The sequence below is a fragment of the Lacerta agilis genome, chromosome 1 (assembly GCF_009819535.1).
Source record: "Lacerta agilis isolate rLacAgi1 chromosome 1, rLacAgi1.pri, whole genome shotgun sequence".
Lineage (NCBI taxonomy): Eukaryota > Metazoa > Chordata > Lepidosauria > Squamata > Lacertidae > Lacerta > Lacerta agilis.
In genome coordinates this window covers 83,485,846-83,508,222 of record NC_046312.1, presented here as the reverse complement: position 1 = coordinate 83,508,222, position 22,377 = coordinate 83,485,846, and the positions used below count along the sequence as shown (strand labels likewise).

Sequence of the window (22,377 nt, the reverse complement as noted above, 5' to 3'; positions counted from 1 at the left end):
TGGACAAAAGACTCTGACTGGGTTGCCCTCTTCTACATGTGAGAGCATGTAATACAACAGTAATATTTAGCATTTATGTGGTACAGTCCTGGAATGTTTGGAATGCTTTACATATGCTATATCAAGAATACTACAACAACCCTGCAGTGTAGGCCAGTATTATTAACCTCATATTGAGGGTGGTGGGTTGAAATTGCCAGTTGCCTAAATCTACCCCTACAGAGTTTGTTCCTACTGGATTTGATCCAGGCTCACGCACCTCCCACATTTCAGTACTACATCACATGAGCTCTCTATGCATGTAAGTGCATAGATCTGTCTGCTTTGCATACCTGTTCATAAACTGTCTAACTGTCCCCTCTGGCCTTGTGTATTATTATCCATTGATAAATTGATGGTTCTGATGGGGATCATGAAATCTTCTTGTTCTGCCAGCCAGTATATTTTTGGTGGTAATCCAGGATGAGCCCCAGGACTGATTGAGGGGATGGAAAAGACAGGCAGAGGCAGGAGGAGGAAGAGGATACCTGAAGATTACAGAGGGAAATTCAGGTGGCAGGCAATGAAGGCAGGTTGAAAGAGGTGTCTAGCCTATCAATGGAACATGCTTTGGTTATAGGGCATACAGGGTTGAATCATGAAGTCAGAAGCAAGCTTACAGAAAGGGAGGGAAAATACAAAGAGTTTGATGTGGGTGGGTAAGTCCATGCTTGGGATGGAGAGTTGGGAATAAACACTTCATCCAACTCTAGCATTTTTGCACCATTAAAAATGATGGCCAACTAAAGTTAAGGAACAACATCTTAAAGCAAGCCTGATGAGCTAAAGGATGGTTTTTAGATATGAATTTGATATGAATTTGAGGTGGGTATACTTTTAATAATCAGTTGCTACTCTGATGTGTGGGATTTTGTGGTATAGCTGTGTATGGATCCTCTGGCAGGGAAGTGTTCCTCCAACTCCTGATAGTAAAAAGTATATAAGTTGTTCTATACATATTCCAAATGAATTAATAGTTGGCATAGTGTTGGGGCAGGAGCTCTGGCTGGCTGTACCATGGAAATGAGGCCCAGTGAGGCAGGGATGGCCAAATACCTGGCAGTGGCACCTGTGCCCTATATTGCCACCCACTGCAGGCTGCAGCCCTTGTTCTAATTTGTTGGCCAAATTCTTTAATCCCTCTGCAAGCGCTGAATTCAGCCCTCTGGAATGAGCAATCTACCCCATTACTGGCAGCCTGCAGGGCAGTGAGGAAGGGGGCAGGGGAAGAGAAGGAGAGGAGATTGAGGTGTGTGCATGTATGTGTGTATGAGACAGGAGAGAGAGAGAGAGAGAGAGAGAGAGAAGGGGTGTCAGAAAGAATGGGGAGAAAAGAGGTGGACGGCCCTTCCACTTTTGGCTCTGGGCCACTGCTTGTTTCCCCTCACTCACCAACAGATTACCCCAAGAGAATATGCCCAACAGAAAAACCTACACTGATTTTCTCCACTTGTTGGTCCTAAAGCCCCTACCTCCAGCTTTATGTGCACATATAGATGTGCTTGTGCAGTATTAGCAGATAACGTGGCAGCACTAGTGACAGTGTCTGCAAGCAAAAGGGACTACCATGGTTAACGCATGCTGCTGTGGCCACAGGATACTCTGCCCCATTGCTGCATGGAACAGAGCATGGCCAAATGCACATGCATAACAACAATCCTTAGCCCTAGAACCGGATGAGGGCTCAAGCTGTGTGAGAGCAGTTGGGGTGATGACCTTGACCATAGAAATAGGTCTGGACACAAGGCAGGGCTGCGTCCCTGGAGTAGAAGTGAGGATGTGACGGGCAGCCAAGCTAAGCCTGAGCAGGCCATGTTCTGGCAAGTTAAAGGGGCATTTGTCACAGTTCGCCCCACCTACCAAGGAAGAAGGCAGGGTTGCCTGTGGAGAGAGGATTCCAGATACCCAAGTAGTGAGGGGAGGCTGCCCTTACCAGGCGTCCCGCTTCGTTATTGTGCAGGTCAATGAGAGTTCGAATGTCGCTCTTGCCACGCTTGCGCTTAGCGTCCATGAACTGGCGGGATTTCTCATAGCCAAAGTCAACATCATCCCCGCAGCCGCCCCACTCCCAAGCGGAGCCCTCTGACCCTGTGATGGCGGGTGGCAGAGGAGGCGTCCGGCTCCGAGTCGCCTCACAACCGCATGGCAGCAACTCGCCCATGCTGCAGGCCTGGGTGACGGCATGGCTCACACCGGCCGCTGTGATGGCATAGACAAAGGCTGTCTCCCGGATATCTGTGTAAGAGAGTGAAAGGGCAGAGCAGGGGAGGAAGAAAGAAATGGAGAACATCAAATGGAGTAATGTTTATACAAACAAACAAACAAACCACTAGTTCATGGGCCTGCCAGGGGTAAGTCTGGCAAAAAGCACGGCCTTTAAAAAATCATAACAAGCAGAAATCCAACCAGTGAAGATTCCCCCCACTGCAGTTCCAAGTGGGGTGGGTGGTGCACCTGTTCAGTTTCTGCCTCCCCGTTGTTAAACACGTTTTTAAAAGTAGGCTCCTTGAAGAACTAAGTTGCCAGGCTTAAGAACCTCTTGGCCCTGCCTCCAGTCAGCTATTAGGCAGAGAGGCCTATCTCGGCCTCCAATATTAATTTTAAACTCCAGCTATCTGTATAAGTCTAACGTTGCAGCCTTATGCTGGGAGTAAGGCCCACTGTAATCAGTAGGCCCGCTGGTGACATTTTAAAACTAGTGAAGCACTTCCCCACCCCGCAAAATACTGAGAATTGTAATTTATTAAGGGTTTTAGGAATTGTAGCTCCGTAAAAGGTAAACTACAGCTCCTAGGATTCTTTGGAGCTATGTGCTTTAAATGTCTGCCAAAGGCTGCGTGGGACTGGGCTATACAGGAAGGAAGTACTGCAGCTTTCCCCGCTGCGGGGACACGAGGGCCGGCTGACTGGACAAGAGGCTGCCCCTCGAGTGGCGACCACGGGCTGTTTTTGTTCGTTTGTTTTTAATCCGAGTGAGGCAGCGGCTTGGGGTGCCGTGCAAAGGGCGGCAGAGCAGGAGGTGGTCATAATTGCCTCACCCGGCACAGTCCGGCGGGAAATGACCCCGCGCAAATTTCAGCGAAAAATGCGCGGCAGCTACCGACGAGAATTGCTCGGCGGTGTCCGCCCGGGTGAGCTCTTCTTGCTCAGCAGCCCGTCGGAAAACGCGGCGGGTGGAAGAATCAATCTACTCCAATAAGAAATTGTTTTGCTGCCCGAGCCCGGCAACCAGGAGGGCAAGGCCAGGTTGGAATGCCCCCCTCTCTTCTCCTCCTCCTCCTCCACCCCAATAACCTGGATTCTTATTGACAGCGGGGCGCCAGTCGCCCCTCCGCCGCGGGACACGAGTTCCAGGCATCCCTCGCCGTGCCGGGACCTGCCACAGCCAAAGGGGGATTCTCCTTTTGCTTGCTCCGGCACCAGGCGCCGCACCCGCCGGGGGCTCAGTCTCTCCCGTCCACCCGCCCTCCTCCTCTCACTTTGCCAGCAGTCGCCCGGCTTGTTACAAACCCGGAGCCGCCCGCCGTGCTAAGATACCAGGAACGAAGGACACGGAGGGAGGACGGGATGAAAACGGGCGGGCTTCTCTCTCTGCGTTGCAGGAGGGCATTCCTTTACGTGGCCGGCTACCCGGCTCGGCAGCAATAAGCTCCCATGCATTTGCCCGCAGCATCTTCGCGCATACCTTCCTGCGTTGCACAAGCAACACCACCCCCGATCCAGTTTCTATCCATGCTCCGCTGCCACCAAGGTTAAATTGCTTAGTCCCTTGGACTCTAATCGTCGCCTTAAGACATATAAATGTCCAAGGGAAAAGCGCGAGTGGAAACACAATGCCGCAGCTTGCTAATTAGGGAGTGAAATGACCGACAAGGGAAAGAGCCTTCCATTCTTTTACTTCCGTGGGTTTCGAACACCTGATGGGCTTCTGCTCTGGCTGGAAAGGGCTCTGAAGATCAAATATCTAAGGGAAATATTGTCATCGTCAGCATGTGCTCTCAGTAGAAATGTTAGACACTGTGTGCAAGCCCCTACAGACTGGTGGGGGGTGGGTGTGTGCATTTTGGTGGTGGGTTTATATTGGACCATCCCTGTACCATTTTGCTTTATTCGTTGCATTGCAATGCTTCCTCAGTATTACTGTAGCCTATTATTGCCATCTGAAAGGGCACAACAAAATCAAGAAAAACAAAAGCACAAGTAACTGTGATTTAAAGTTATAGGATTTCAGTAGGAAGTTATGGGACATGAACTAATCAGAAACAGAGCAGTATGTGTTCACCCTGAAACTTTTGCAGGTATTGGGAGTGGGATGTGTAGAGCCACTTGTTTTGTATTCCAGTAGGCAGAAATTATAACACTGACCTCCCAAGTTGGTGTCCAAAAATTTTCCTCCAAAAGGTGACTCTTATTTTTACGAACCCTTTTTACGAGCCTGACAACATTAGTCGTGCCCATAGTGTGCCTGTTGCTGGCCCTAGGGCAGTGCAGCAGGATCCTGCCCTGTCCTTTTGACCTGCCTGTCCTCTTACAATTGGGGCAGGGCTGCTGGGGAAAAAGACACCATCCAGTATTGTGGCAAGGGGGCTTCCTGGGGTGTGTGTTATTTATTGCCCAGGCCCCTATTCTGTCAGGTTGCTGGGAAGCCTGGAGGAAGCTATAAGGACATGTAGGAGCACAGTCTAATTGGGGGGGGGGTAATGGGGGAGGGGCAGTAAATCACTCCCAGACACAGATACATTCTTGGGCTTTATTAAAAGCTGTTGTATTGTCTGGGAGCACCCATAATTGCTTCATTACAAGGACAGTGAGACATGTCATAGCAGTAAACCTTCGGCCTGTAGCAATAACCTGTGCCGCCCTGAGGACCCAGCAATTCCTTTGCCTCACATACTCTAATGCAGTGTTGTCCCATGCCTTCTGTGGGAGCGAGGGGAGGGGGAGACACAAAGCAACCCCTCACCTAGGAAAATGTATCAGATCCTTCTGCTCCCAGAAAGGTCCTAGTCCAACATCTAATTCCCGTACCACACTGGCTATTGCATCCAGCCCCAGTGCAGAAAATATTTGGACAGGGAAAGTGTTGTTTTTTCCATGATTGGCCTTGATTTCATGCCCAAAGCAATGAAAGGCAGCATCCAGTTTCATTTTGAGGTCTGTCCCCAGATTAAAGAAATCTTGGTCAATAAATCAAGTGTTTAAATCAATCACTTAAATTTGTGTGTATTTGCATATGAATGAATCGATAGCTATACATAAAATGCATATTTCCTTTGCTTTTCAATGATCTATGCACATGTCACAACAGGCATCTTAAAAGAACCATTTCTTCCTTTGGATGAGAAAAGGGGGGCTGCTTCTGAGAAGAGCCTGCTACTGTGTTTTTTTGTAAGTACCTAGCAATTAAAATAATTACAATTTGTTTTTTAAATATTTGCTGCCTGGAGGAACATTTTTAATTGATCAAAAAGGCTTCAATCAATTAATCAACCAACCATGTTGCAGCCCTTCAGAAAAAATGGATAACCCTTCTTCCCTTATAAATGATATAAATGAAATTAGTTGTAGGGCTTGGAGCATATAAAGGTTTCTTCCCAAAATTTTCCAACATGGAAAGTACTTCGGTGCTGGAAATGATTTGAAACCCTTGTGTGTATCATCACATGCAACAGCTGCAGAGACATGTACGTTTCATGCAAATTATGAAATGCATGTGGCAACTGACATGCAGAATGCAGACTACTTCGCACCTTGATGTATTTTCTGTGTACACACAAAGTTGGAGCTGGTGATGTGTGAAGTTTTCGCAGGCTGACTGAAAAATCTGGTTGCTGTCTGGAGGCCTCAGTACTCACAGCGGGGGGGGGGGGATGCTTCTCTTCATGGGTACACTTCAGCATTCAAGCATAGACAGAAGGTCACACGCACACCAGGTCTCCTTTTCCACTTTAACTATCATAGAGAATTATGGGAACTGCAGCTCTGTGTGGTCAGCACTTTTAATAAACTGCACTTCCTAGGATTCATTGGGGGAAGCCATGACTGCTTAGTAGGATACTGCTTTAGATGTATGGCATGAATGTGACCAGACAGAAAAGCATTTCTGCTGGTTCTGCATCCCAACCACGTACCTGGGCAGCATGAGTCCAACATGGGCCCATTCAGAAAAAGGTCTCCTGCCCCTCTGACATACAGTACCTCTGAGACATATCCCTTTTCCTTCTCTCTTTGGTGTCCCTTGATCGGGATAAGGTATATTGGGATAAGACATTTTGCTCCCTTCCTAGTCAACATACAGAAGCCAACTGGACTGGCAGGTGAAATGTACTTCAGCTGCTGACAGGCTAGCATCTTTTACTGCACCGGAAGGCAAGAGACCAGTTTCAGCTGTGCAGCATCCAATCCTCTGTCCTCCTGTTGGTATGTGTGTGGCTAGGGTAGACTTAGGAGATGCTGATGTTGCCCACACCATATGTCACCTAAGGTGATTGCCTCGCTTTGCCCAGTGGTAGAGCTAGACCTGCCTTCTAGTCTCTGGGAAAATCCCAAAGGGAGAAATTGCCTCCCCAAACAACAGAGACTGCCCAGCTCACCCTGCTGTAGGATCTTGCCGAAATATTTGCTGTGGCTGGTGCAGTTCCAGCGACGAAAGCGGAATTGGTACTGGCACTCCCGCACGCCCAGCCTGGCCCCCTTGGCCACTTCCTGCATGATCTCAGGCTCCGTCTGGCACAGCTCAGCCTGCTTCCCAGCCAGCCGCTTGGTCTTCCGGCAGATGCTGTTGGGATCCATGACCAATGGGCTGCCCACTGCCCTGGAGAGGTTGGAGGGAAAAGACAAGGAAACACTCTAGCTACATAGAAATGGTTAGGCCTAGGATAGGCATCAAAGATATTGGGTGTTTTCCAGGGGACTTTTTCACTGAGCATTAATCCTGATTTGTTTGCAGGGAGTTTAGACGATGTTGGCTATTTAATGAGCATTCATTCTGATCTTATGCAGGGAAGCTAGACGATGTAGCATCAAGGCAAGTGTTATTCCACACCTCCCAATGCGTGGGCGTAGCCAGTTGAGCTTTTTGTTGGGAGATTGGCTTTTGTTTGGGGGGGTCAGGCTTCTGCTGGGTGTGGGAAGCAGAACCTCAGTTAATTGAGTATTTCCAATGCTTTACAATACTTTATGAGGATTTGGGGGGATGGGCTACACCCCTTGGCCACCCCCACGTCCCAGTGAATTTTTCTATCACTTTCCTTCTCTCAAAAAGTCTGGTCTTTTGGGGAAGCAGGTTTGTTGTGCAAGACCTTCCAATCAGCTTTAATTGTGCAACCTTAATTTGCCAGTAGGTGATTGAATCCCACCTGCAAATAGCAACCATCTGGGAAAGCCCCAAAATGACAAAATTATCCACTGAACCCAGATGTCTACGCAAGGCCAGTCTAGAAACAAGAAGACATTTTTTTATTTCCCCCCTGATTTGTAGTAAATTTGTTGCAATTTTATTAGTTTTAATAGTGGCACAGTTATTAGGGGTTTTGAGTCCACATCTTCTAGCTGACAATTGTTCTTTATTGGGGTTGTTGTTTTGGGCAGGGAGGTTTCCCCTACATAACTTTGGGTTGGATTATTGATGTTCCTTTTTAAGTCCATCATATTTATGGGCTTTATTTCCTATTTTGTTCATAGTAATGCCTAGAGGTTTTAGAGTAGGTGACACTCAAATAACTTACACTGACTAATGAGAAAAAGAGGCAGAATAGAATGCAATCTTCTAAAAGGATGCAAAGCCAACTTTAAAAAAGCATTGGGGTCGAGTATTTTACAATACAAATGCTCTTACAAGTAATTAAAAAAACACTTTATTGTATTCAAAGTTTGACAGTTTGTATTTTCAAGGAATATGAATGAGTGACGTAAATCCCAGCTAAAGTCCCAGGAATAAGGGTTACGGTAACCTCATTCTCTGAGGAGCATCCTAAGTGCATATTGTTTCTGCTCCTCCTTGGTGACTTTACTGTACTTTGAATTATATATATTTTTGTATTGTATTGTTTTAATATGTATTCTCTGCTCTGGGCCCTTTAGGTGAAGAATGGATTACAAAAGTTCTAAAATACCTAACTACTACAACAAAAACATCTGCTGAAGCACACTTGATGTCTGTAACAATAGCAAACCAGATGCCCTGGGAATACTCACTAACAGGGCAAAAAGCACGCATTGCCTGTGGTTTGTCCTCAGCTTAAGTACAGAGGAATTGCTATGCTGACTCACACCAAAGGACCCTCCAGCTCTGCATTGTGCTTGGCCAATGAAATTACTTCTGGTATATACAGAACCAGCATCCACCATTAATACATCTTTTCCTAGCTGCCACTTTCTCAATCTGACAGCTGTTTCACATGACCCCCCCCCAAAAAAAATAATCGCCACCAGTTGACTTTTAGGTGGGATTTTAGCAAATTGCTCTGACATAACTTGAGATTTGTTTTCCCCCTTAGGCCAGGGCAGGCTGATTTTCACTTGTCACTGGGAAGCTGTTCTACACAACTGGGAACCATTCTACACACAATAGAACGGGAGACTTGGGGTTGTAGAATTCTGGGCTGTACTTCAGACTACAGGTAAGAGGGGGTCATTTATATACTTCCCCATATATATTTTTTAATTCCCTGAATGTAGTAACCTTAAGGAAAGGGTTACACTAAATCTCTTCTTCAGCCATGCTTGTTTTCTATAGACAGAGTGGGGTTTTAAAAATAAAAATAAATACTGTATCTACAGTGTGAGGTGGTATAGTCTAAGAACAGGTCATCTCACTATCACTTTATTCCATGCAAGTCCACAAAACAAGTCCACAAAACACAGTGGGTTGTATTTTACCAAGTCATACCTAAGAGCAGACCAACAGAAATCAATTGACTTAATTTAGGCATAAATAATAACTGTTCTCAATAGGTCCACCCTGTGTATGACTTAAGTTGGATACAACTTAATGAATTCTAGAAATGTTGCTTGTTCTGGGGTAGGGAACAGCACAATCCAGAGAAACAGGGAAAACATCTTTCTTTGTGAGGAAACAGCTGACTGGCCTTGAAAAATGATAAAGGCCAGTAAACGAGCTCTGGGTGCATGCCAGCTTTCCTCCTTGGTTTACCAGATTATTCTTAGTGCAGGGGTTTTACTCATCACACTTAAGAATGTGTCTGTTGTCAACTTTTGGGGGAGATTAGTCCCAGGAATCTCCTCACCCTAGAATCCAAGGGGTTCAATTCTCCTGGGAGAAACTTACAAATCTGTTTCATGGTAGCTGTCTTACCTATATGCCGTCACATGCAACATTCAGATAATCTCAATGTTCATTTCTAAAAGGAACAATTTTGCTGCTTTCATGGTCATGGAGCAGAACTTGAAAATATGCCATGTTTCTGCTAAATTTCAAAGGCCAGAAAGGGGGTTTGGTGAGGCTCCCTGTGCTCAGGCACTTGGTGTAGCCCACATGCTTCCTTGTGCATCAACTGCTGAACATTTTCCTCCATCATATTTACTACCCATCAAAGACACATGCAACTTTTTCATTCTGCAACATGCAATACAATGCATTTAAGTACAGTACAGTATCTGAGACAGGGCTAAGGAATGGATTGATACCAGGAAGGCAAAGAATAACATTAATCTGCTGTGCCCAGTGTTTCATTATTGTACATTCTTTGTCTAGTGGCAGGCGGCTTAACAGTGGCATACGCCCGTATTTTCACCCCATAAGACGCACCTGACCATAAGATGCACCTAGTTTTTAGAGGAGGAAAGGGAGGAAAGCCCCGTTTTGAGGGGGATCAGCTCACAGTTGTGCAGCTTCTTTTGCAAAGGGGAAAAGCCCCCCTTTTTGAGGATCAGCTCAAAGTTGTTGAGCTAACTTTGCAAAAGGAAAAAATCCTGGTTTTTGGGTTCAACTCACAGTTCTGCAGCTTCTTTAGGAAAGGAAAGGGAGCCGTTTCTACAGTTTCCAAACAGATAATCTCATCAGCCAGTCACATGTTGCTGGGGAAACAAACAGCCTCCGTCTGCAGAACATTCAACAATGGAGGCCTGGGCAAGGGGGCGGGGCCAGAAAGGGAGCCAGCGATCGACCACACATTCACTCCATAAGACGCACAGACATTCCCCCTTACTTTTTAGGAGGAAAATAATGTGTCTTATGGAGTGAAAAATACGGCAACTAGCAGCTTATTTCAGTGGAAACCTCAGCATCACAACACTTAAAACTCAGAAGGCTGTCAGCCTATTCAGAGTCCTCCCAGATAGTGGAGCTAACAGATCTTACAGGGGATTTCCCCACTTGGCACTCTGCCTATCTTGTTGGATAAGAGGGCACAAAAAGGCTCCTTATTGCCTGGCTCATCTTCTGCCATTCTCAGCAAGTTTGAATCTGGAGGAATCAAAATGAAGATGAGTCACTAGGGAAGCCGAGGCAGCCAGGGGATTCCCAGCAATGGTTCAGTCCCACAACTCAGTGACCTGGGTACATGTCCAGAGAAGAAGTTACAAAGCACAGGGTTTAAGGAATCCATGTGCACCACCCATGAACTCTTAAAGCAATGACTGTGCTTGTGAATGAGACCACGCAGGCAGCGCTGCACTTTCTATTTGTCCTATCTTCATAGTCGTCCATTATGATCCAGTCATGAACTGCTTCTGCTCTGCATCATGCTGGCAATAGCTCTAGAATGAGGCATCCCTTGTGTAACGGGGTGTGGTACAAAAACATGCAACGTCTTCATAACATAGGGAGAGCCTTGCTGGATCAGACCAAAGGTCCATCTAATTCAGCGTCCTGTTTCCCACAGCAACCAACCTGATGCCTCTGTGAAACCCAAGACAGCAACAGCCCTGCCTTGATCTTGCTCCTTAGCAGCAGGTATCCAGAGGCCTAACCTCATACCATATATCGGACATATATAAGACCTATCTTGCACTTGGTGGAATCCTGAGTACCACTGAGTGCTGACTGGAAATGCAGAAGGGTCATCATACTTCAGTAAGGCTAAGGAAATGGAAGGACTGCAAACGGGCACTGTTCTCATAAGCACAGCAAAGAAGGAGAAACCAAGAAGAGTATTCTGGTGCAAATACTGCACGCTAACCTGGACGTCCCCTAGCTCTACCACACATCCTGTCTGCTTTGCCACCCCCTGCATTTCTACCTCATCACCATCTCCACAGAATCACTGACAGCTTCTAAGTTGTACTTTTCTCTTTATTCAGAAGTATGTACGTTGGGTTGCATAGCTGTGCATAGTCAACTCTGAGCTGTTTCCCATTTGGAATGTGTGCTCAGCATTATGTAATCCCACATTCAGATTAGAGTGGGTAATCTGCATCATCTGGTTTTGACAATGTCCCCAAAGTGTTGTTCACACACACAGCTATAGCCATGGAGATGGTGCATTATAAGTTTTCCTTGCCATGGGAAACATCATGATGTGTCCTGAGTTTAACAGATCAAGAGGAGTAAACAGTCCATTTGCCATTTATTGGTACATGTAAAAATTCCTCCATAAATCAAATTTGTAATTTTGCTGGGTCTGGCTAAGTATGAGCCAATCTACACATTCTGAAGAATCACACCATACGACTCTGTTGAGACTATATTTTTCATATTGCAACAAAACTAGGGGCAAACTGACAGCAGGCCCTTGAGCTGGAGCTTTGTTGAACCATGAGACAAACTAGATATTTGCTAGATATATGCCATAGCCGACACAACATCACAAGTACAAGATGTGTAACTTCTGTGCAAAGAAAAGAGGGGATGGGGAGCTTGATAAGGTAACAAAGAAACCCAAATGCTAGTCTCATGATATCTAATACAAATCATTAATTGATTATAAACTATTGCATCTTTGCGGATTTTGGAGCAGCAGTCCTATGCAGCCATGAATAAGACTAGTCAATGGGTACCGAAAGATGGAGAAGGGTTGAAGCTGAATAAGCACCATGGAGAGAGGCAGTCACCTGCTCAGGACATTGACGCTCCACTCCTTGTGCACTGAATGCATTGTCCAGTCTATACGTTTAAGGCAGCATTGGACAAAGCTACCCGACCATTCTCAAAACGTTTCTCTCCAGCCACAAGGGCTGGAGTGCAATCCTTTGGGATCTTAGTCAAATGTATAGGGACAGCAGGGCTCTTTTCAAATACATCTCATAGGTCTGCACTGAGTAAAACAGAGGAGAAAACAGCCATTTTTAAAAATGTGGGCTACAGGTGCCCCTTATATAGTATCATATAGGAGTCAACTCCTAGGGGCTAAGGTTCCTTCAACCACAATAAAATATTTGAGGGGGCTGCCCCCCAAGTTGATGGGCATTACCACTCAAATAGTGTGCCGCATCTTGTGATCTATTGTGCAGGGTGGAGATTACCTCCCCCCCATATTTTATTCAAGCAGGCACCCCTGATCATAGAATTGTAGAGCTAGGCATGCTACAGCTGCAGCATGGGAGCAGTTTGGGGGGGGGGGTTAAGTCCATGCTGCTATTGTAATTTTTACAGGCCCAGCAGTATGTAGGAGGGTCCATTGCTCCCCCTGTTCTTAGCCAGGTGACAATGGAACTGCAGGGGAAAATACCACAGTATCCGAACAGATAATAGTCACCACAGAAATAGAATTAGGGCTAAAAGCAGCTTATACTAACTCATTCTGATTGTCACGTACAAAAGAAAACTTAAGTCTGTAGGGATAATAAATCTACATTTTGTGATGTTCAGTTGGTGTCCACATTGGGGGTGGAGTGTTGTTCGCCAATACAAAAAGTGTAAAATATGTAAGGCCAGACCTCTAGTGTGTGTGCAATGTGTGTGTGAAAGTGAAAACAAGCTTTATATTATCAATTTGCTAGGTTATCTCTTACCTTTAGGATCAAGTAATACAAGTCAAGCTAAAGGGAATCCCATAGGCTCTAGAATCATGAGAGCAACTATGGTAACAACTGGGAGGGCTGAGGTGACATTGGGGGGGATTATCAAAACTCCCTCTATTCCTCCAGCAACACACACATACTGCAAGTTGCAGCATGAGGTGCTGGAGTTTATGTAGGCCTGAAAATCTCTCCTTCATGGATACACACAAGCATATACCTACTTCCCAATATTTCTAATCTTCAAGGCAGCTCACAACTAGAATCCTAAACAATATACAAGCTCCAGAACTAGCCAGAAAGCACCCCTTAAAAGCGTATAAAAAGATAACAAACTCTAAAAACAGCCCAAGCTGTTGTAATTAGCTTGGTGGGAAAGGACGGCCTGGTGTCTAAAAGGTAACAAAGGCTGAACCAGGCATACAAGTCTGAGAGGGCACTTCCATAAACAGGGCATCACTGCAGAGATGGCCCCTTTCCCTGCAGCCATCTGCCTAAGTTTTGAAGGTAAGGTAAAGGTAAAGGGACCCCTGACCATTAGGTCAAGTCGTGTCCGACTCTGGGGTACCAGTGCTCATCTTGCGTTACTGGCCGAGGGAGCTGGCGTACAGCTTCCGGGTCATGTGGCCAGCATGACTAAGCCACTTCTGGTGAACCAGAACAGTGCATGGAAACACCGTTTACCTTCCTGCCGGAGCGGTACCTATTTATCTACTTGCACTTTGATGTGCTTTCGAACTGCTAGGTGGGCAGGAGCTGGGACCAAGCAACGGGAGCTCAACCCGTCGTGGGGATTCGAACCGCCGACCTGATCAGCAAGCCCTAGGCTCTGTGGTTTAACCCACAGCGCCCCCGCATCCCAACTTTTGAAGGTAGGGATGCCCAGAAAAGGGTACTTGACAAAGGACCTCTGTGAGCTCATCAGACATGGAGGGACTTACCTGGTCGCAGTTATATTCAGTTGTGGAGGAAAATTGCTTTGTGGCTGCTCAAAGCAGCTTTAATTTATTACATACAGCTTTAATTTATTACATATTTACATTGGTTGCTCCATCCACTTTTGCCTGTGGCCTCACCCACCACCCACATGTGCCCTCCCTTGAATAAAATGTTGCCCAGTGTGGAGTGCATCCTTCCATCTCGAAAAGGATCCCCAGTCCAGGGATAGGTTGTTCTCCTACCACCCCCGCATTTCATCATCGCAACAACCCTGCCAGGTGAGATAGTCTGAGGGGCTGCAGCTGGCTCAAGGTCACCCACTGAACTTTATGACAGCAGGGTCCCAGTCCCTCGAGGCCAGAGCATCACCATGGAAAGCAGGTTCCTGGGCCTAAAGAGCCCGGGCATCTCGGGCCGAGACTTTACTGCGTCTGGGTGGAGTGGCGCGAGGTGGGGTGGGGGGTCGCTCCGCTGCGCGCCACACCGGAGTTTTGGCCTCGGCAAGGGTATCATTAAGCAGGGACAATTTGTCCTCCTTTTAAACATAACGATCAAGCCCCGGGGCTGAGGATCAAACGCTGAACTGTGGTTCACCCCGGCGAGATCCGACGGGGAAGCGCCCAGCCAGCGGCCCTCCTCTCCCTCCCACCCACGGTGGTCCTCCTCGGAGAGCGCCAAAGGCCCGTCCCCGTCCCAGCTCGGCTGCGCCCGTTGCGCGCTGACCAGAACGCACTGCGCGCCGAGGGTACCGGCAGAAAGAAAAGTGCGGGCACCCCACCGCAGCTATTTTTTATTATTAACCTACGACGCGGGGGTGGAAAAATAGAAGACAACAGGAAGCTGTCAGCTCTCGTCCGTCCCCCACCCCCGGGAAGGCGGCGAGGGTAGAAAAATGCTGCCAAACTGCTACTGCTTTGGTGGGGGAAGCCGACAGCTCCCGCGGGGCCCTGCCTGAGCTTGTCCCCGGAGCAAACCTCGCCTGGGTCTGCAATTACCGCGCCCTCGGCCCCGCCTGCGCCGAGAAAGCGGCCCCCGAGAGCGGAGTGGGGCCTCTCTGGGGCCGTGGTGCTGGGGAGGCGAGCAAGCGGCGGGGTGTGTGCGCGCGTGTGATTCAGGGTAGTAGGCCCAAGCCCCCCCCCCCCCCCTCATCGAAGGTTCCCCCCTCCGGAGACTTTTCAGGGCACAAGTATAGAAAACATGCACGCGCGCATCTGAAAGCTCACCGACGGGGCGCCCCGCATAAAAGTCAAAATCTGCATCTGAAATGAAAGGTGTTTAATGTGTTATTTTTAATGCCGCGGTGTCTGTAATAAGGGATTCCTGTGATGCTTTGTAAACAAGGGCTCCGTTTGAGCCAGGGGTCACTGGCACTTAGTCCCGGAAATCGCTCGGTAAGCCATTGCGGCGCAGTGGTGAGCGTTCCAGTCCTTGGATCAGGGAGACTGGAGTTCGAATCCCTGCTCAGCTACCAGCCTGACTGGGTGGTTGTGGGCCCTGCCACTCTCTCTCATTCTAAGCTAGGCCTACCTTGTGGGGATAATAAGGACACCAGTGTGGTTAAATCTTTTTAGAAGTTTGTTTTTAAACTGTTTTCAGCTGTGGTTTATTATTGACCTTGGACTCTTTCTGGAGGATGGGCAGAATAGATAAGTTTAATACTGGTAAATAAATAGGATAAGGAAAAGTCCATCTAGTCCTGGTGGGCGACTAGAAGTGGCATTAGCTACACCTCCCAGTTCGGAGTCATTTGCAAATTTGATGAGTATCCCCTCAATTCCTTCAATCAAGTCATTTATAAAGATGTTGAACAACAATGGGCCCAGGCACCCCATTTGTCGCTTTTCCCCAGAATGACGAAGAACCATTAATGAATATTCCTTGGGTTTGGTCAGTCAACCAGCTACAAATCCACCTAAGTTACCTCTTTAAACCCACATTTTATCAGCTTCCTCGTGAGAATATCATGGGGGACTTTGTCAAAAGCCTTACTGAAATCAAGATACACCATGTCCACAGCATTTCCCTGATCCACCAAGTTTGTAATTCCATAAAAAAGAAAATGAAATAAGATTGGTCTGGCATGACTTATTTTTGAGAAATCCATGCTGGGTCTTAGTAATCCACAGCATCCTTTTCTAAATGCTCACAGACCAACTGTTGAATTATCTGTTCTAGGACCTTCCCTGGTATCGATATCAAGCTCACTGGTTGGTAGTTACCTGGATCTTCCTTCCCCCCCCCCCTTTTGAAGAAGACGAAAACATTTGCCCGCCTCAAGTCTGCAGAGACCTCACCTGTTCTCCAATAATTCTCAAAAATAATAGACAAAGTCTCTGAAATTACATTCACAAGCTCCTTTAGTACCCTTGGATGCAGCTCATCAGGCCCTGGAGATCTGAATTCATTTAAAGTAGCTAGGTGTTCCCTCACTACCTCTTTTCCTATCTTGGGCTGCAGCTCCCTCCTTACATCATTTATTCTCTTATCACCAGGTTGGGCATCACTTTCCTTTTGGGTGAAGACAGAGACAAAGTAGGTGTTGAATAGTTCCACCTTTTCTCTGTCACCCAATAACATTTCTCTGTGTTCCCCAGGCAGAGGACCCACCACTTGCTTGCACTTCCTCTTACTTCAGACATAGCCAAATAAACATTCTTTATTATTTTTAACCTTTATTGCAAGCCTGAGCTCATTCTGAGCTTTAGCCAGCCTGACTTTCCCCCTGCAACTGTTGGCTACTCAGGTATACTCCTCCTTTGTAATTTCCCCTTTCTTTCATTTCTTGTACTGTACATGCCCTTCTTAACTCATCTGTAAGCTCCTTATGCAGGCACACCGGTTTCCTTAGATGCCTCCCACTTTTCTTTCTTGTTGGTATTGTCTGCATTTGGGCTTTCAATATTTCTTCTTTTAGAAACTCCCATCCTTCTTGGACTTCCTTCTCATTGAGTATTTCTGACCATGGAATCACACCCAGTAGCTCCTTCAGCTTTTCAAAATTGGCCTTCTTAAAGTCCAGAGTGTGTGTCTGATTATAATCAGTTTTCCCTTGCCTCTGTATCCTGAAACCCAGGAGAACATGATCATTTCCTCCCAAGTTTCCAAGCACTTCCACTTCATCAATCAGTTCCTCCCTATTGGTGAGGACCAGGTCAAATCTAGATGATCCCCTTGTTGGTTCTTCCACCTTCTGGGAAATGAAATTGTCAGCGATGCAATGGAGGAATTTGTCAGACCTTACACTCTTGGCGGAGTCTGAGTTCCAACAGATATAAGGGAAGTTGAAGTCCCCCATGATTACTACGTGGGATTATTTGCCTGGGAATAAACTCAACTGAATTAAATAGGCCTTGAGTTTATATGGTTAGGATTGTGCTGTAAAACTGTAATCCAAAAACACACTTATGAGTGAATTAAGTTTTATTGAACACAGTGGGACTTGTTTCTGAGTGAACTGGATGATGTTACATGACTTTCATGAGACAGTGCTGGCTTGGGCTGCATACACACAATACATTTAAACCACACACAGAGCCAAGGATTCCTGGGAACTAGTTTGTAAGAGGTGCTGGGTATTGCAGCTTTTTGAAGGGTACACTAAAGTTCCTATAATTATTGGAGCTGCTCTTTAAATGTGTGGTGTCTTTAAGTTATTTCCAGAGGTGTTGTTAAGGTGCGGGGGGACGGGCCGCTGAGCTACCGGTCTTTTTTTGCTAGACCTCCGACACCTTCTCATCCTTTTAAAAACTTGATTAAAAAAAAAACCTCTTTGATTAAAGGGAAGCTGGGTATGCTGTAAAACACAATGCTGGTGAGCCCCAGACACTCACCACCCTATTTTGCCCAGAGGCACATGCAATAGCTGAATGGGGTGGGGAAGAAGGAGACATGGGGGAGAGGGAGAGGGAGGTTATATTAGATGTTGGACAAGAATTATCATTTTAATATGTACATAGGCAGCAGTTCTTAACAACAGATTGTGAGTGCAGTGGATGGCTCAATCCACATACAGTGCACTGTGTCGGGGGGAAAATAAGTATTGTTGACACTCCTTGACAATAACAGCCACAGGATTCTCCCCCTTCTGAGTCAGACTGAATTTACATCTATACATATGTTATTATATGAAAATTTCTTTGGACTTTTGCCCCAAGTCTTTTACAGTAGCTAGCAACACTCCCAGTTACAGGTAGGTATCTGAAGAAGTGTGCATGCACACGAAAGCTTATACCAAGACCAAACTTAGTTGGTCTCGAAGGTGCTACTGGAAGGATTTTTTTATTATTTCGTTTTAGCAACACTCCCAGTTACTTCTCTGTTAAAATACATGCTGTTTCAGGGTTGGTTTTCAAAGGAGCATTTTGAGGGAATCTATCACATCATTTGGGTATGTTCCCTACTACCACCACACCCAAAATTAGAACATGGAGCAGGCCTGCTGAGGGGGTATGGCCTGGGGATAGTCCCAAGGGCTGGAGAAAGAAGCTTAGATGGTCACATTTGGCCCCCAGGCCTGGGGGTTCCCCAACCATCTTCTCAGTGGAGGCTGGTCTAGTAGTGTGGGATATTATTGCAGTCAAGCCAGCAAGTCATGCTTTGCCAGATGAGCACAGGAAGGGAATGAGGCTCACGGAACTTTCCTGTAAAATTTGCTAGAGAGAACTCTGTGAGATCGCTTCCTTTGTCTGTCTTGGCAGGAGCTATAACACTACATACTTCCTACCTGCCTGAGCAGCCTCTTCTTTCTTCATCATGCTTCCAAGCTGACCACAAGTGCATGTCTGAGCTCTGTAGCTCAATCACCATTTTTGAACTTAGGTTTTGTTATTTTGTAACTTAGATAGTAGTTATAAACCTGCCTTCATTTTGCCACTGTAATTGCTGCTTCACGGCCTAGATTATGTAAGTAAATACTGCTTTTATTTCTTCACAAACCAATGTGTGTGTGATTGTTGTCTTTATGGAGGAGAAAAGGGGTAATACCAGGAATATCCAATCTGCTTTAAAGCATCCTGGATTATTGTTTCTAGCAGGTTAAATCATCCTTGTTTTAGCTTCCAAGTTTAAGCTGCAAAGAATTGTACTCTGCTGACCTCACTTATGTGAGCAAAGCAGGATTTAACAGTATATCCTCTCCTAGTGTCAAAATCCATTTCTACAAAGGCACAACCCCACCAACATGTGCCTGTTCTCAGCCACCCCACCAGCCTGCCTTCTTTCTTACAAACTGCCCAGCGGTGTGGGGGAACTGCCTGTCAAGTTTCCTCCTCCTAAGTCTCAGGGTAGCCTTAGTAGAACCTGGGATGGAGGAGGATGGGGACAGAACTGGAATTAGTTGGCTCTGTGTCAGGGCTGGAGTCAGATGCAGGTCAGCAGAAAAAGCTATGTTTGTCATTGCTTCTGTCTCCACCAATCATTGGCTCTGACTCCACCTACTGTTGGCCTCCGTGCCTTGCACCTTACCTGTTCCAATGGGCAACAGTCATCACTGCCTTCTCTAGAGCTAAAATCCTATTCACAATTACACAGAAGTTAATACCATTGAACTCAGCAGGATAAATTTCCAAGCAAGCCTGCCCTGCCTCACTGATCCAATGCTTCTGCAGATCCAAAAATCTACATTTAAAAAACAACATATGTGAATGAAATCCCCAGTATCCTGGCCCCTGTAGCTGAGTTCTCTCCTGGGCTATGACAGTACAGAGGTCTGTGGAAAAGGTCCCTGGCAGGATGCTTGGTTGCTTTCTCCCAGGATATCAACCCAGCAATAGCGGCTCCTCTCCCACCTCAGTATAAACCTGAAGCTGGCCTAGTAGGGTGAATTACTCAGCTGTCAGTGTGCAGGAACTGAGAAAAGAATCTCCTGCCTCACTTTGGTGCCTCACCAAACATTCCTCTCAAGAGCTGAGTGGTCCAGGCTTTGCATGCAAATGGGTTTGTGTGCAAAATGCAAAAAAAAAGCTATAGGGAGACTGAAAGGGGGGCAATGGGAAGAGGAAGAAAAACATGCATGCAGCTTTTGAATTTTGTTTTTTCACAATGTGCTGTTATTATTATAAACACTATGCCCAGAGATCCCTGCTTGGCACTAGGAAGAAATAATAGTTCCACCCCAGAAAGATGAGGGATTCCTGGGCACTGACAAATCACCAGGAGGGCTTCATGCTTGGATGTTCTGAGAGTGTGATATATTTTCATTGGATGGGATTATGTAATTAAGAACTGGGAACACCATCAAAGAGGCAGAGCTAAGGTTACATGTTGCAAACTTCACTATGGTATTTGTTCCCTTGAGTGCTACCTTAATAAAGTGTGTGTGTGTGTGTGTGTGTGTGTGTGTGTGTGTGTGTACACTTTACGCTGCATACAATTAAGGAAGCGGGGAAACCAAATGAAATGTGAGTTGGGCAGAGTGAAAACAAACAAAACTTTTTGGTGTGCAACCTCTGAAGTAAGAACAACTGCCCTTTAACTTGAAAAAGAAGCAACCAAAGGGTATTTTTTAGGTGTTGTGTGACTGGGCTCTTTCTCTCTTGAGAAACAGAAAGAGAAATCATTGAATTACACACTTCCACATAATTATACAATTGGGATGGGGGAGCTCCCTGATGTCCCACATTTAATTTTTATTTCCTGCAGTGTGTATCTGAATTGTGGAACTCTCTAGCTTGTGGACATGACACTGATGACTAATAGAATAACAAACACAAGATGGGACAAATCAATGAAAGATAGAAATATCAATAGCTCTTAATTAAGGGTCGCTGTTCATGTTATTGCTTACACTTCGAGACAGCTGCAAGTAATTCCAGCAATGAAAACTGAACCATTGCAAGAACTTATATGCCCATGTCTTTTGTCAAGTCATAGAAGAGGAGGCTGAGAATCTTGGCAGCAATCTGACATTCCTTAAAACAGGGATGGCTAACCTCCAAATTGGGGGCCTGATTTGCCCACCCACCCCCCAAGCAAATTTTTCTTACCCTTTCCAGTGCCACTGATCTTAGCAGGGTGTGTGTGCATGCGAGAATGTGTGTGACTGTGCCCACACACCACTGCCATTCAGCATCGAGAGGGTTGGCCAAGGGTGAATGCCACCCTCAGGCCAAAAAAGCTTAGCCACCCCATCTTATAAGAACATAAAAGGAGCACACAACAGTGGTAAGCCTTGGGGTCTCAAATTTCAGTGGCGCCCTGTATGACACCAAAATTTGGTGTGTGTGTGTCCCGCCTCTCACCTTCCATTTTACATCGTAATTGTGGCACCCCCTGTGCCCAGTGCAATCAAACTGGTTTTACTCCCCTAATTCTGCCTCTGCACACAAGCAGGACAGGAAGGCAAAAGCAGCCCTTTCCTGTTGTTGCTGCCAAGCAGCTGGTATCGAGAGCAATGCTGCCCCTGAAACTTGGAGGCTCGGGCTGCTTATGGCTATTAGCCATTGCCAATTGGGTACACTGGAAGCTAGTCCCTGAGCGCAAATGAGGCACCGCCTCACTAACCTCAATCTGCCCTCCTGCATGCCCGCTTTCTTAAAATCAGTCCAGGGAGTGGCACTGCCTGTCACCCTCCTCCCCCCGTCTCAGGGTTGTCCTTGTAAAATAGGTAGTAAATAGTAAAGGTAAAGGACCCCTGGACGGTTAAGTTCAGTCAAAGGCAACTATGGGGTTGCGGCACTCATCTTGCTTTAAGGCCAAGGGAGCCAGCGTTTGTCCACAGACAGCCTTCCGGGTCATGTGGCCAGCATGACTAAACCACTTCTGGCGGAATGGAACACCATGACAGAAACAGAGCGCATGGAAATGCCATTTACCTTCCCGCCACAGCAGTACCTATTTATCTACTTGCATTGGCATGCTTTTGAACTGCTAGGTTGGCAGGAGCTGGGACAGAGCAATGGGGATTCGAACCGCCAACCTTCCGATCAGCAAGCCCAAGAGTCTCAGTAGTTTAGACCACAGCGCCACCCACGTCCCTTTCTTGTAAAATACAGCAGGGAAAATGGAGACAAAACCAGAATGAGTTGGTACAGCCTATCATTGGCTCTGTCTCTGTCTACTGCTCTGCCTGCCTTCCGCCATACCACTTGGCTATGCCCATGTTCTGGGAGATACTCATATCTTTCTCATCCTCACTAGCAGGGCTTTTTTCAGCTGGAACTCACTGGAACTCAGTTCTGGCACATCTTGGGTGGGCTACAATGCCATTCTAAGAGAACAAGGGAGATGTTCATGGTGAGTTCCAGCACTTTCCCCCCATAGAAAAATAGCACTTTTCACTAGTGATATTTATTTTGCCGTGAGGTGTTTCACACGTGAGCTATCACACACTCCTGGTGGTATACATGTGGTTTTCCCACACACAAAGGAATGCCCACATAGGAAGTCATCCTATAAGGCTTGACCTCAGACAAGCTCTGAGATGGTCAAGGTACATAAACATATGCTGTCCCTAGACCTCAGGCTGCAGAAAGCTAGGAATGA

General features: G+C 46.5%; 1 protein-coding gene across 2 annotated transcripts in view; it reads right to left on the bottom strand.

Annotated features, from left to right (window-relative positions):
* WNT6 (Wnt family member 6) overlaps positions 1 to 22,377 on the bottom strand; it is a 39,058-nt gene that overhangs the window by 1,389 nt on the left and 15,292 nt on the right. Inside the window, exons 2-3 of one of the 2 annotated variants that reach the window (XM_033160657.1) lie at positions 6,633 to 6,848; positions 1,973 to 2,274 (exon numbers count right to left, since the gene is read on the bottom strand). In XM_033160657.1, coding sequence (XP_033016548.1) covers positions 1,973 to 2,274; positions 6,633 to 6,831 — 501 coding nt within the window. In that variant the 5' untranslated portion in view covers positions 6,832 to 6,848. Of the gene's footprint in view, positions 1 to 1,972; positions 2,275 to 6,632; positions 6,854 to 22,377 lie in introns of both variants that reach the window. The other variant, XM_033160647.1, reaches the window with a different exon arrangement.